At 33.3% G+C, this 13,891-nt stretch overlaps 1 protein-coding gene across 1 annotated transcript; it reads left to right on the top strand.

Annotated features, from left to right (window-relative positions):
- The first annotated feature begins 2,845 nt into the window (after positions 1-2,845).
- Positions 2,846-13,131, top strand: pde9ab (phosphodiesterase 9ab). Its single transcript, XM_051670180.1, has 19 exons — positions 2,846-2,963; positions 4,829-4,899; positions 5,003-5,080; positions 5,197-5,240; positions 5,643-5,697; positions 5,830-5,900; positions 5,987-6,074; positions 6,469-6,550; positions 6,653-6,727; positions 6,954-7,040; positions 7,155-7,259; positions 7,357-7,439; positions 8,009-8,165; positions 8,417-8,530; positions 8,624-8,728; positions 11,102-11,230; positions 11,321-11,419; positions 11,636-11,699; positions 11,799-13,131. Exons 1-18 carry the CDS (start codon positions 2,895-2,897, stop codon positions 11,678-11,680), a joined length of 1,557 nt encoding a protein of 518 aa, XP_051526140.1. The 5' UTR covers positions 2,846-2,894; the 3' UTR covers positions 11,681-11,699; positions 11,799-13,131.
- The last annotated feature ends 760 nt before the right edge of the window (positions 13,132-13,891 follow it).

The following is a 13,891-nucleotide window of genomic DNA, read 5'->3' as shown; positions in this document are numbered from 1 at the left end:
CTGTATCTTCAATTAATCGTTTTACTTATATATTTAAATATAATTCATATGCAAATATAAATTAGAATTTTGTACATTTTTTATTATTATTATTATTATTAAATTAAGGGGAGAAATGCAAAATAGAAACATTGGTAACACTTTCTATGAAGCCCATAATTATAATGCATTGTAAAGGCATTATACATGCATTCATAATGTCTCATAGATTATAATAAGTTATAACTTCTCATAAATAGTTATAACTACAGTTATAATGCATTATAAGACTTCCCTTATTCATAGTTATACTTTACAGTATAATGCATTATAACACAAGCAACATCCAATTTTAATGCAGCAGAAGCTAATATAGTTAATTATGTAAGTAAGGCTTTATGACGTGATTATATTATAAGTGGTCTTTGCCTGCTTTAAGCAAAGTTACAAAAGCAATATCTTCTTATAAACAGCCATAACATAAACTTGAAACATACAATACATTAAAAGTCAAACTTATACAGTGGAAGTTATTTATAAAATGAGTCTCCAAATAAGATGCACAAACATTAAAGTTTATTGTATAGAGTCCAGTATAGAATTTTTATTATTATTATTATTCTTATCTGTGTTTACACCCAAGAAGACTGGCTACATATGTGATCAACATACATATTTTGTTTCTCAAGAGAGAGTTTCCGATATGTTTTAAACTTGTATCTTTACGAGTGTTTTTTCGTAATATCTCAAAATGTACATTGAATGTGTGTTATTTTGTATTTTGTGCATGTGTAATGTATATAACTTCCAGCATGACTTGTAATGTCTTATAAACACTTAAAAATATATTTTGGATGTTTATAAGAAGGCATTTATTTTGTAATTTTACTTAAAGCATATCAATTATATTACAAATATATACAGTATAGTACATTATACCTTCTGCAGATAAAACTGGATGTTGCTTGTGTTATAATGCATTATACTCTAAGGTATAACTATGAATAGGTAAGTATTATAATGTATAATAATTGTCGTTACAATTATTTATGAGAAGTTATAACATATTATAAGGTGTATTATGAGACATTACTAATGCATTATAAATATGAGCTTCATAGAAAGTGTAACTTTCACATTTTCACAAGTGGTCTCAGACTTTTGGACCCCGCTGTATATTTTGCTTATATAGTTTAATTAAACTTTTTACTTACATTTTTAAAGATAATTTATCATTTTTAATGCAAATGTAATTTATAAAAAATTGGGGGGCGGGGAATGCAAAAATGAACAAATTTTCACTAGTGGTCTCAGACATTTGGACCCCAGTGTATATTTTGCTTATATAATTACATAGGACAAACCAGGTTATATGTGTGCTATTTTGTCAATTCAGCTTCAATTAAACACATTTTTATGCCAATATAATTTCTGATGATTTTTTAAAATCAAATTAGAAAAAAAAAAAAAACAAACATCTAAATAGATGCATTTTTACTAGTGGCCTCTGACTTTTTACATTTTTATTGTATACCTGATTGATATTAGCCTTATAGTAACATGCGTTCTTGACACGTAGCCTTCAGTTCACACCAGTGGTTTTTACAAATATTCCCTAGATATTACAAATTTCACACAGTACACTTTGGTTAGTGTCTATATATGCTCTGTCTTTTTGATAGGAAATCCCACCGCCTTTAAAAAAAATAAAGATGTCATGATTTAATGGTGTTCATATTAAATATTTTATTGTATATACAGATATGCGCATCACATTACTTGTCTGTTGTCAGATTTCAGTGCTTTCAGTTTAGTTCAGTGTCTCACTATTTAACCTATAAACATTTTATTTCATGAATTGTTCTTTGATCTGTATTTGAATACATTATATCACTATAATCACTATAAATACAACACATCAACTATGACCCCTGGGCGAATTGTATAACAATTTTACATATATCCTGGCCATTTTATTTATAAAGTAAGTTTGGATAGTTATTCCAAGTGTCTTGACAAGGAACAGTGTTATAATGGATAAGCAGTAGATGACATCAAATGCACAGTCAGCTGTCTGCTGTAACAGTTCCTTGGCAACGCTGGAGAGCAGGGGAGGAGTAATTCCTACTTAAAGAGCAGCACAGTGACTCCTGCTGCATCCAGCACCTCCAGCAGCAGCTCTGAGTGAACACACAGACAGACTGAATGGCACATGCTCAGGTACGTCAACAGTTTTTATTTATGTGCTGTCAGTATCAATTATTGTTCTACAAATGTCTGTTATAGTGCCATGGATCCATTAGCTCCATAAGTCGCTCTGAATTAAAGCATCTGCCAAGTTAATGTAATACAATCAGCTCTTGCATATGGTATGTCCTATGTAACTATAAGCAAAATATTAAATGGGGCTTAAAAAATTGAGAACACTAGTGAAAATGCTTCTGTTTTACATTTTAATATGAAACATATAATTACAAGTTGAGTGAAAAGAAGAATTATATTAACAGAATGCACTCGAGCTGCACAAGTTTGTGTAAAACCTGATGGTCCATTTTATCCAGCATGAACTGTCAATGTTTCAAAGAGCATCTTGTGTGATTCAATGGAAACAAGAAAATCTGACATTTTGTACAAAGGAGTTAACATGGTTAATGTCACATATAGTGCAGAATCTGAAATATTTCTTAATTTTCTATCTTAACTTCTCTGTTTTAAATGTGTCAAAATCCTAATACTGTCTGTTCATTTTCAGGTTTAAATAATAATAATAAAAAAAAGACTTTCAATGTGTTTACCCCACTGTAGTAAGTTTGTATAATTTTTGTCTTTTTAAAGTGCTCTTTGCTGGTCCCAAGAAGGAAGTAGCTATAGACTGAGGATCTGGTCCTAAACCATCATCAACATCAGAAGACATCATGGGGTCCAGCCCATCATCTTATGCCCCTAAAACTCTTTATCTGGATGCAGATGGAAAGGTTCAAAAGGTGAGTCTCAAAATTACAAAACTAAAAGGCTGTTTGTTTAAGAATTAACCACAGGTAATAGGAAGGTTAGGTGATATTGTACCAATACAACATGCATTCTAATTGCTGATATGTTGAAGAATTTATAAGATATAGTGGTCCCAAAAAGTATTTGGACACTTAAAGGGATAGTTCACCCAAAACTGAAAATTCTCTCATCATTTACTCACCCTCATGCCATCCCAGATGTGTATGACTTTCTTTCTTCTGCTGAACACAAATGAAGATTTTTAGAAAAATATTTCAGTTCTGTAGGTCCATATAATACAATTTAAAAGTAGCCAGAACTTTGAATCTTAAAAAAAAATCACACAAAGGCAGCATAAATGTAATCCATACGACTCCAGTGGTTTAATCCATGTCTTCAGAAGTGATATGATAAGTGTGGGTGAGAAACAGATCAATATTAAAGACCTTATTTTACTATAAATCTTCACTTTTACTTTCAGAATATGAAAGTGGAGAATGTATGAACCTACAGAGCTGAAATATTCTTCTAAAAATCTTCATTTTTGTTTAGCAGAAGAAAGAAAGTCATACACATCTGGGATGGCATGAGGGTGAGTAAATGATGAGAGAATTTTCACTTTTGGGTGAACTATCCCTTTAAGATACACTTAAAATTGTATGAATGAATGTCATTGCATTAGAAAACAATAAATCAAATCAAGTGGCATTTATTTTAAAGAAAGATAGCACAAGCACACTTTTCAAGCAAAACGTGTTCACTAAAATAAATTTGTTAGGTTTAAAGTAATAAAACAATAGACATACTGTTCAAAATTAAGTTAATAAAGTATTTGGACACTTTCTGGTTGTTGAACGTAGATATGCCCATAGTTCATGTGATGAACTACACCTGTTAGGACACCTGTGTAAACTTGAGAGGAACTGATTTCATACATCCTCTCAAAATCAACTTGGGGCAAGCTGATTAAAAGTAATTGCAAAAATAGCTCAGAAAAGTGAAGTTAGATCTGAGAAAAGCTCTGGTATCATTTATTTATAGATGCCACTTAGTTTGATATTTTGTTATCTAATGCAATGACATTCATACATATTTAATGTCCAAATACTTTTCAAGGCCACTGTTGTAAAATGTGGACAAACCGGTCTAGTGTGGTCTATGAAACCTGTATAGGGCTGTAACTGAAAACAGGAGATTAACCACATAGAAGGGTGATCACTTCCCTTCACAAAGGTCAACATGTACCTTTTTAAGGATAACTACTTGTGTTAAAAATACATTGAGAGCCATTGTGAGTGTCAGGTGCCTTTGACACAAACAAGTACATGTGACACCTGCCAAGGGCAAATTCACATCTTTCCACTTAAGGGGATAGTTCACCCCAAAATTAAAATTCTCTCATAATTTACTCAACCTCATGTTATCACAGATGTTTATGAATTTCTTTCTTCTGCTGAACACAGACAACAATTTTTTAGAAGAATATCTCAGCTCTCAGTAAGTATATACAATGGAAGTGAATGGTGACCAAAATTGTGAAGCTCCAAAAAGCACATAAAGGCAGCATAAAAGTTATCCATAAGACTCCAGTAGTTAAATCAATATCTTCAGAAGCAATATGATCTATACAGATCTCACCCACACATTTTTATGCCAGTATTATGCTTCAGTAATCACCTCACTGGTGTTTCCTAGCAAGGTAAGTCTCAAGGGATAATGTGCTCTTCATTTTTAAAGGTGTATAAATTGGATGGTTTGATATTTCTTAATCTTTTCCATCTCATTATGTAAATATCGTTTAATATTTAATTTTATTATGCATTATTATATAATACTTTGTGACTTCTGATGGTTTCAGGTAATTTTCAGTCGACACTGTAGCCCATGTGACATCAGAGAACTTCTTTGTTCATCATGCAGTATTGCCAGGTCAGCATCTTCTCATATATGAATTTAGATAAATTATACCTTAATCTGATTTTAAGTTATTTGTTCCCCAAATGACTCCAATTTGTTGTGCTCTTATCTCTAGAAACACTGCCATACTTTTGGTTGACATGGAAGGAGCACTGATATCTATCGACCCTACCATGCCTACAAACACTCCAAAGTAAGGATTTTTACATAATTACAATGACTAAAAAAAATGTGTTCTAGTTTAGTTGTTATTATTAATGAATAATCCAGAAGCAGTAATTGCACTACCTTCTTTGTCTTTATTTCTAGCAACTTGTATAAGGTTGTGCCCCATTGCACAAGCCAAGGAGGAGGTATGGAAAGAGTTTGTACTCAACAAATTTTACTTGCATAAAGGGATAGTTCACCCAAAAATGAAAATTCTGTCATCATTTACTCACCCTCATGTCGTTCCAAACCCAAATTATTTTCTTCCGTGGAACTCAAAAGGAGATTTTCCTAGACAAAAATGAATCATAAATGCATCATAAAAGTAGTCCATATGACACAAAGCTATCTTATGGCTTCAGAAGATTTGCAATATAGCACACAAGTCATATGGACTGCTTTTATGGTCCTCAAAACGTTATTTCAAAAGAAAATTTTAAAGAAATTTCATTTTTGTGTGCCATGTAAAAATTGTTTAAATAAATAGAAAATACAGCAACGGACAGCATTGTACTCTATCAATAAACACCTTTTCTTCCCCTCAAAAGAGAAGGAAGACATGTTTCAGAACGTTCTGTCACAAGTGGCTGAGCAATTCAGCAGGTGAGACGTGTGTCATATCCTGTCACAATGAGTGTGCATTTCTTGAAAATAAAAATGCTGTGATTTAGATCAGTGTGTGGATGCTCTTATTACATTGTGTGTGCATGTTAATGAATGTGACCTATGTTTCAGGGCCTTCAGGATTAATGGGCTGAAGATGGAGGTGACCACGAGATTGGCCAAGCTGGAGAGGAGAGTGGAATGTGAGTGGAGCTATTATATGATGCATGTTTTGACTGCTACTTGAAGTTGTTGTGAGCTAATAGTCTGAATCATTGTATTAAAACAGTGGAGGGGCTGAAAGTTGTGGAGATTGAGAAGTGTAAAAATGATCTGAAGAAACTAAGTGATGAAATTTCTTCTAGAGCAAGAGTGAGGTATTAACATCACACTGGTCCTTTAAAAAAAATTATTATTTTTTTGTTTGTTTTTGCTTTTAAAAAAATGTATTAACTGATTTTTTAAATTTAATTTAAATTAAAGGTTAAAATTGTATTTTATTTTATTTTATTTTTTTTATAGAACAAAATCCTGGCCTCTCTGTCTTCTGTCCTTAAACAAAGTGTAATTTTCTTTATTCATTTTTTAATTAAAGGTTAAATTTATTTTATTTTATTTTATTATTTTTATTTTATTTTATTTTATTTTACTTTACTTTACTGAACAAAATCCTGGCCTCTCTTTCTTCTATCCTTGAACAAAGTGTTCTATATATTGACATTGTCTATATGCCCTGTTTTAATTGGTTATGTTGGTATATTTTATAAATAGAGTGAACTGCAACTGCAAATACAACTTTACCGATGATGATAAAAAACAGTCTCCCAGGCGAGATGTTCCAAGCTACCCAAAGGTACAAAAAAAATATTGGTACTACTTTTGTTTTAAATACACAAAGTCAAATTAAACCATTATGTAATGCTGTGTTTTGTCATTCTCCTATGTCTACGTGCAGTACACACTTTCTCAGGAAACTATAGAGGCTCTGAAAAAGCCCACCTTTGATGTTTGGCATTGGGAACACAATGAGGTTTGTCATCTTACAATAATACTTCTGTTAAGATATGTTTTGACATTCATTATTTGTTTGTTTGTTTGTTTGTTTGTTTGTTTGTTTTGTTTTTTAAGTTGAAGTATATGACCAGAGTGTGTACAATTACAATTAGGTTATGGTTATCAGTACACTAGTTGACATGCCAGCTATAAATGTCATATCATGTTATAAAGATTGTTTATGGATTTAATGTTGTTTACAGATGCTTAGCTGTTTGGAGTATATGTATCATGACCTTGGACTGGTTAAGGAGTTCAACATTAACCCCATAACTCTCAAAAGATGGCTGGTAAGATGACCTTTCTCTGGAAAATTCTTGATCTACATAAGATAGTGGATTTCTGAAAAATAAATCTCTGAAGTATTTCTAAACTGATCCATTGTGTCGTTTGATAATTAATAGCTGGGAATTCAAGAAAATTACCGCAACAACCCTTTCCACAACTTCCGCCATTGCTTCTGTGTAAGCCAGATGATGTACGGAATGATTCATTTGTGTAACCTTCAGGTGAGGTCATTGTGAAACATTTATTATTAAGTGTTGCGGAGAGTGTGCTCTTGTGTGCGTTTGTCAGATTAACATGTTACTTGCTTTTGTTCTCTAGGAGAGGCTGACTGTGACAGACATGTGTGTTCTGATGACTGCAGCAGTGTGTCATGACCTGGATCACCCGGGATACAACAACACGTATGTCACTGACATATAACCCCTTCCAGAGATCACCACTTATAACACTTAATGTTTTATCACATTGTTTTGCCACTGGCTGGAGCAATATACAATGGCCCTAAAAAGTGTTTGGACACACTTTAAAAAGTTTGCATATCATGATTTAGATAACAAAAAAATCAAACCAAGCAGCATTTATTTAAAAGATAACACAAGCTTTGCTTTTTTTTTAAGCAAAAACTTTCACAATAAGACATTTGTTAGGTTTAAAATGCTAAAATATTAGATTTAAAATTAAGACAAAAAGTATTTAGACATTTTTTGATTGTCCGACATGTTAATAAACGGAACTGCAAAAATGTTTAAAAAAGGTGATGTTAGGTTTAGCATCATTTGTTTATATATATATATAATCTATTTATATATATAAAATTATATATTGTAATCTAATGCAATGAGATTCATACATTTGTGTCCAAATACTACTGGGACTGCTGTAAGTGCGTTTTAAAACATTGTTTGTACTGTCGAGACACCAATCACTGTATCTGAGAAAAGTCTTCTGCTCCCTGTCATTCAACAATCAGGTACCAGATCAATGCTCGCACTAACCTGGCAGTGCGCTATAATGACATCTCTCCACTGGAGAACCATCATTGTGCTGTGGCCTTCCAGATCCTCTCAATGCCCGAGTGCAACATATTCGCCAACGTAGAGCCAGACACCTTCAAACAGATACGACAGGTATACCTCAGATCCACCACCCATCCACCAGATGTTTGTGCGAAGCGGTTTCCACAGGTCTTTCAGAAGATTTCATTGTTGGTAGTGGTGGTTGCTTAGGCAAGCATCGCTATTGCAATTGCTCATGCTTTGGGTTAGGAATTTTAACTAAACCTCTTACCGTAAGTTTTAAACAGGAAAATATTTTGGACAGTTGCTTGTATGAAACAAGATCCATAAAAAGCATGGAAATATTTTTGTGTCTCCTTTAGGCAATTATTACTCTTATTTTGGCGACGGATATGGCCAGACATGGAGAGATACTGGACTCCTTCAAACAGAGAGTGGACAACTTTGACTTTACCAATGAGGAGCATGTCAAATGTGTATGCATTTCCTAGCTTTTTCCTCTGGTTTAACAACTATTACTGTTTTAAATGCTGGCTCTTTACTGTATACACAATTCTATGTCTTTGCAGCTGAAGATGGTCTTGATCAAGTGTTGTGACATCTCCAATGAGGTCAGACCTACTGATGTGGCAGAGCCATGGGTGGACTGTCTACTGGAGGAGTACTTTATGCAGGTATCTCCAGAGCGAAATAATTCATTTCATGCTAGTGCATTGAAAATTAATGTGTTAAAGGGATGATTCACCCAAAAATGCTGTTCAAAATCCATAAGAAGAACAATCTTCTGTGGAACACAAAAGGAGATGTTTAGCAGAATGTTGATGCTGCTCTGTACTATACAATGTGAGTGAATGGTGACCAGGGATTGTCAAGCTCCAGAAATGACAAAACGCACCATAAAAGTAGTCCATATGGTTTGTGCGCTGTATTCAAAGTCTTTTGAAGTCATACAATAGGTTTGATTGAAAAAAGACCAAAATGTACCTGTTATTCGTTAATAATCTTCTCCTCCGCTATAGCACTCAAATCTCATTCACGTTTGTTTGTGCAGGTTTAACATCATTGGCTCCGTTTACATGCACCCTCATAATGCGATAACAGTGTGATTAAGGCAATACTGTGATTAAACTTTAGCTCATATAAACAGAATAATGCAATTACAATATTACGAATGCAAATAATCAGAGTAATGATAATCGCAGTAAGATATGTGTAGTACTCCTATCTTAATCACTTTATACAAGCATGTAAACGCTTTAATCGCATTTTTTCCACTCTGACCAAAGTGTGCTTGCGCCAGTGCTGCAGACGGATGATGTTACGCTCAAGTATAGGTTTGAAAACATCAAGAAACAGGAGAAGCTGCACTTCTCGGCTTCACGTGAAACAGCAGTTTCTTGCACTGTTTTCCAGCAGTGGTGGTCACCTGCTGCAGAATCTACAGCCCCCCCGGCAAAAATAAATAAATAAATAAAAATATTTCCTGAGTTGTGAATGTCTGATTGCATTCTGAGTTGAATGTTGGTGAGATAAAAATACCATATACCGCAAAATTATGGCAAGGAAACACGTCTTTCTAATGAGCTTGTCCTCATGGGCAGAACACAACAACATCCAGTGCGTTTATTTCGATTCACAAACAAATGACTCTTATGAACGATTCTTTTTAGTGTATCAAAACTGATTCAAAATGATCCAACAGATGGAAATAACTTTAATAAATCAGATGGTTTGTAGAAGGAATAACATTTTTTATTGGTAAAATTTGATTAATGAAATAAAATAAATTATAACGAACACTGAACATCTCAATGTTTTTGGCCTGACAGAAATCTGACAGTCTTGATGACATTCAAGGCCTAAAACTGTGCGAACAGTACTATTTAAGACAAAACTGTTTTTTTTTTTTTTATTGTTTTTTTTATCATAACCATAACTAATTCTAGCGCTTATGTAGGTATTATGAGTAACAAAATATAGTCACTGAACATTATATAAAAATAAATACTTAATATCCCTGCATACATTTTGGATATTATCAAGTACATTGATGACATGAAAGAATAGATAAATGATTACATTTATGTGCATATATGAATATAACTTCTTGGCTGATTATAACTGATTCCAAGGATAATATAATATAGGCAAAGTATAAAATAAAGAAAATCATCTGTCCACATGCATCAAAAACAGACAGAGAGCAACCAGTGTAGTTCGAAAAACAAATGACTCTAATTAACGTATTAATTTTAGTGAATCAAAAACAGAGAGAGAGAGCAACCAGTGTACTCTAAAATGACTTAAAAACCGGTTCTTCTAATAAATCGTTCAAAAAGACTCACAAACGGACTAATTTTCCCAATGGCGAGTATTTAAAGATACGTATTTTCAACAAGATGCTTTTTGTAATAATTATTCATTTATAAAAAAGCATTAAAACATCACATATCTCAGCGAATAATCAGAGTATTTGCAAGCTGCATGTAAACAGGATTGAAGAGGTTTGCCCAAATCATGTAAACTTTATCTAATTATTTCTTATACTCTGATTATTGCAATAATCAAAGTATTGTTGTACATGTAAATGAAGCTATTGATGCCAAACGTCATTGATTATTTTGTTATTTGAGCCTATTTTTAAGATTTACCCATTTCAAAAACTAAATTTCATCTAATTGAATTGTGTAATTTTTTTGCAAAAATTTTATTTTTGTTAAAGATTACCCAGTTCAATTTGATGGAATTTTGTTATGAAATTGAAATGCATAAATCGTGATTTTTTATTTTATTTTTTATTTATTTGAGTGTATGCATATTTAAATCGCTTACATATCGTTTCAGAAGACAAGTTGTATGGACTACTGTTATGGTACTTTTTGCTTATTTTTAGAGCTTGACACAGCACCATTCTGAATGACATGAGGGTAAGTAAATGGTAAATGATGACAGATTTAGTAAGAACTTTGAAGATGGAGTTGTATGTGCATGAATATATAATGTAATGTACTGTCAATCATATTTTGACTGCTGGATTCATATGGCAGAGTGATCAAGAAAAGTCGGAAGGTCTTCCTGTTGCTCCATTTATGGATCGTGACAAAGTCACCAAACCAACGGCACAGATTGGCTTCATTAAATTCATCCTCATCCCAATGTTTGAGACTGTCATGAAGGTATGTATTCCTGTAATACAGACCCATTTGTGTATTTTAAATTGGAGTTTGAATATGCAATCAAACATCAAGACCCTTGTCTGTGTTCAGCTCTTTCCTCAGATCGAGGAGATCATGGTTCAGCCTTTGAGGGACTCTCGTGATCATTATGAAGAGCTAAAGCAGATGGATGATGCCATGTCAGAGGTAATCAGCCTTACCATTCATAGCACATCCTGGGGCTTTACACATGCAACTAATATGAAAACATTAAAGTGAATAAGTAACTGTATATATGAACTATGTCATCTGCAATCATGATATACTTGTACTTTATGTATCAAGAATGCAAATCAACCAAAATACTTTTCTGCCTTTTATTATTTTGTGCCTTGGGTTAATTTGAGGTTTTGCCCTCAGGTGCACAAAAAGAAAACAGAGAGCATGTCTTTAGGTGGAAAGAAGAAATAGACAACATGCTTCATTTATGGTATGAATGAATTGCTCAGTTAATCTCCTCAAGTACTATTCTTACGAGTCCACTAAGTAGGCCTACCTCATTTTCATCATCTTGTACTCTTCCTTTAAGAATCTCAGGCTGGTCCAGCACCCAGTTTCCTGAAACTGAGGACTAGAGCTGTTTGGGCTCTCCAAGCACCCTGTTTTGAAGGAGAGTTTTGGACCCCTTCTGTGTACTGAGGCTTGAAGAACATCCAGAAGAGGAGAACACCGGTAGTCAGGAGAGGGGTCAAGATAACAGACTGTTTCTTTTGGTGGTCTAATTGTTCTTCACAGATATGTTTGCGGCATTGAAATGGAGTGCTTGGCCCTCTTTTTTTTTTGTTTTTTTTTTTGTTTTTTTGGTCAAAGGCTAGACTCCAATAAACAGTTAATAGTGGCATTATGACATACTGTTTTATACATTTTTATTTATTGTTTTTAACTTAGTATTGAGTGAGCTTTGCAGAAACTGATTTTTCCAAAGTGCTGTTTAATTGCATTCTAAACAATTGCATTAGCATTCAGCAGTTATTGATCGAATGTACTAAAATGTCATAAGTAATTAATTCAGAAAACATATTACCATGAGAAGAAATCAATAACATTAATCTTGAAATATTTTAAAGTTGATATTGTGATGTATGATATTTGAGAAGAATGTGAGAGTTATCAGCTTTTCAAGCCATAAAAAATGTATATCTGGATGAGAATATTTAAAAGAAATGGTTATTGCCCACTGATATATATCAATGTTATTGCCTAATTTAATGCTAAAATACCCTTGTCCTGAGAACACATATCAGTCTTTCAGTTAAAATCAACCTTTTTTACATTGTTGACCCCCATCATAAAGTATGCCAGTGTGGTTTTATTGTGTTCACTTGTTTGTCCAATTGCAATTACAAAATATGATGATACTGGAGTATTTCACCAAAAAATTCTAATTTAAGACCAGAATACAAAACCACTGCTCACTGTAAACCCTGATGTTGTCATTACTGGTCAAATTATATTGTCTTAACTAAAAATTACTTAAAATGTCAAGTTTTGGGCTCATAACTCAAATATCTAAGTTCCTTTAACTTATTTTTCTTAAAAATCCATAGACTTAGGATTTTACTAAATTGAGGCTGTAGGGAACAACCATAATCCCTTGTGCTTGAACAATTTAATTATGTTTCCTTGGTCAAAGGGAACTTATGGAAACATTTAAATATTATAAAGACTTCATTGAGGTTTTAGCTCTTTTGCAGTATTATTTATGTTATTTTGTTGTAACTGGTTGTTTCATGTAATGTCACCATCTGTGTCCCTTTTGGTCAAGTTGGACCCTGTTAACACTATCTCAGTTTTTCTTGTACATGTGCAACTGAAGAACAGGTGTCTATGCATTTCAGTGGAGAAATAAATTAATTTGATGATTTACCTGAAATCAGTTATATTCTTCATTATTTAAGCTGTGTTATTGTATGACCTAAATCTAAGCCAATTCAATTAAAATTGTTAAGTATAAACAACAACATTTAAATAGAAAATCTGAGTTTAGTTAAAGTCTGTCTAGCGAGTCAGTCCACTGTCGGCCATCTTTGGGACGCTCTCGGGAGGCTATTTCCAGTCATGAAAGTGCAGCTCCTATCTACTTGAATGGAGGAACACTGAAATCTCCAAAATGGTCGGTCAAGATTACAATCAAAGAGCATATTTCAAATCAGCTGTAAAATCTGACACAGCTAGTATCCTAAATTGTACTTTTTTACCTCAGATTACGCAATAAAACTCTGCTTGTATAGCTAATGCACATGCGTGTTGTCGAGTTTATTGACAGGCAATGTCTGTATCTAAAATGTGATTAGCTCTTTTACCTTTAAGGCGGGACTTTCTTTCTACATCCGTTGACCGTTGGCTGCCTATGGGTGTTCCATTTTCTCCCATTCATTTTAATAGAAATGGCCTATCTCTGCTAAATAATCTCTGGTTTAGTCTACTTGCATCTAGTTACCTTAACGTAAATAGTTAAGTTCATTCTATATGAACACCAAGTTAGGTAAACTTATTTACACAAGTTTTGGAGACGCCATTACTCAATTCAACTGAGGGAACGAGTTTACTCAATCAGCTGAGTAAAGTCAACTCATTAGGGTTTTCAGTGTAAAGAAAACAATAAATAAAGCAAGGGGCAGG

Source organism: Myxocyprinus asiaticus, chromosome 3, assembly GCF_019703515.2.
Source record: "Myxocyprinus asiaticus isolate MX2 ecotype Aquarium Trade chromosome 3, UBuf_Myxa_2, whole genome shotgun sequence".
Lineage (NCBI taxonomy): Eukaryota > Metazoa > Chordata > Actinopteri > Cypriniformes > Catostomidae > Myxocyprinus > Myxocyprinus asiaticus.
The sequence above is the reverse complement of the archived record's forward strand: the minus strand, read 5'-3'. Positions and strand labels throughout refer to the sequence as shown.

What these genes read in the sequence shown, in the direction of transcription:
- pde9ab (XM_051670180.1), top strand. Translation starts at nt 2,895, where the DNA reads ATGGGGTCCAGCCCATCATCTTATGCCCCTAAAACTCTTTATCTGGAT. An exon ending in TCTTCTAGAGCAAGAGTGAG is followed by an intron (nt 6,075 to 6,468) that starts GTATTAACATCA and finishes TTTTATAAATAG; the next exon opens with AGTGAACTGCAACTGCAAAT. An exon ending in ATGAGGAGCATGTCAAATGT is followed by an intron (nt 8,531 to 8,623) that starts GTATGCATTTCC and finishes ATGTCTTTGCAG; the next exon opens with CTGAAGATGGTCTTGATCAA.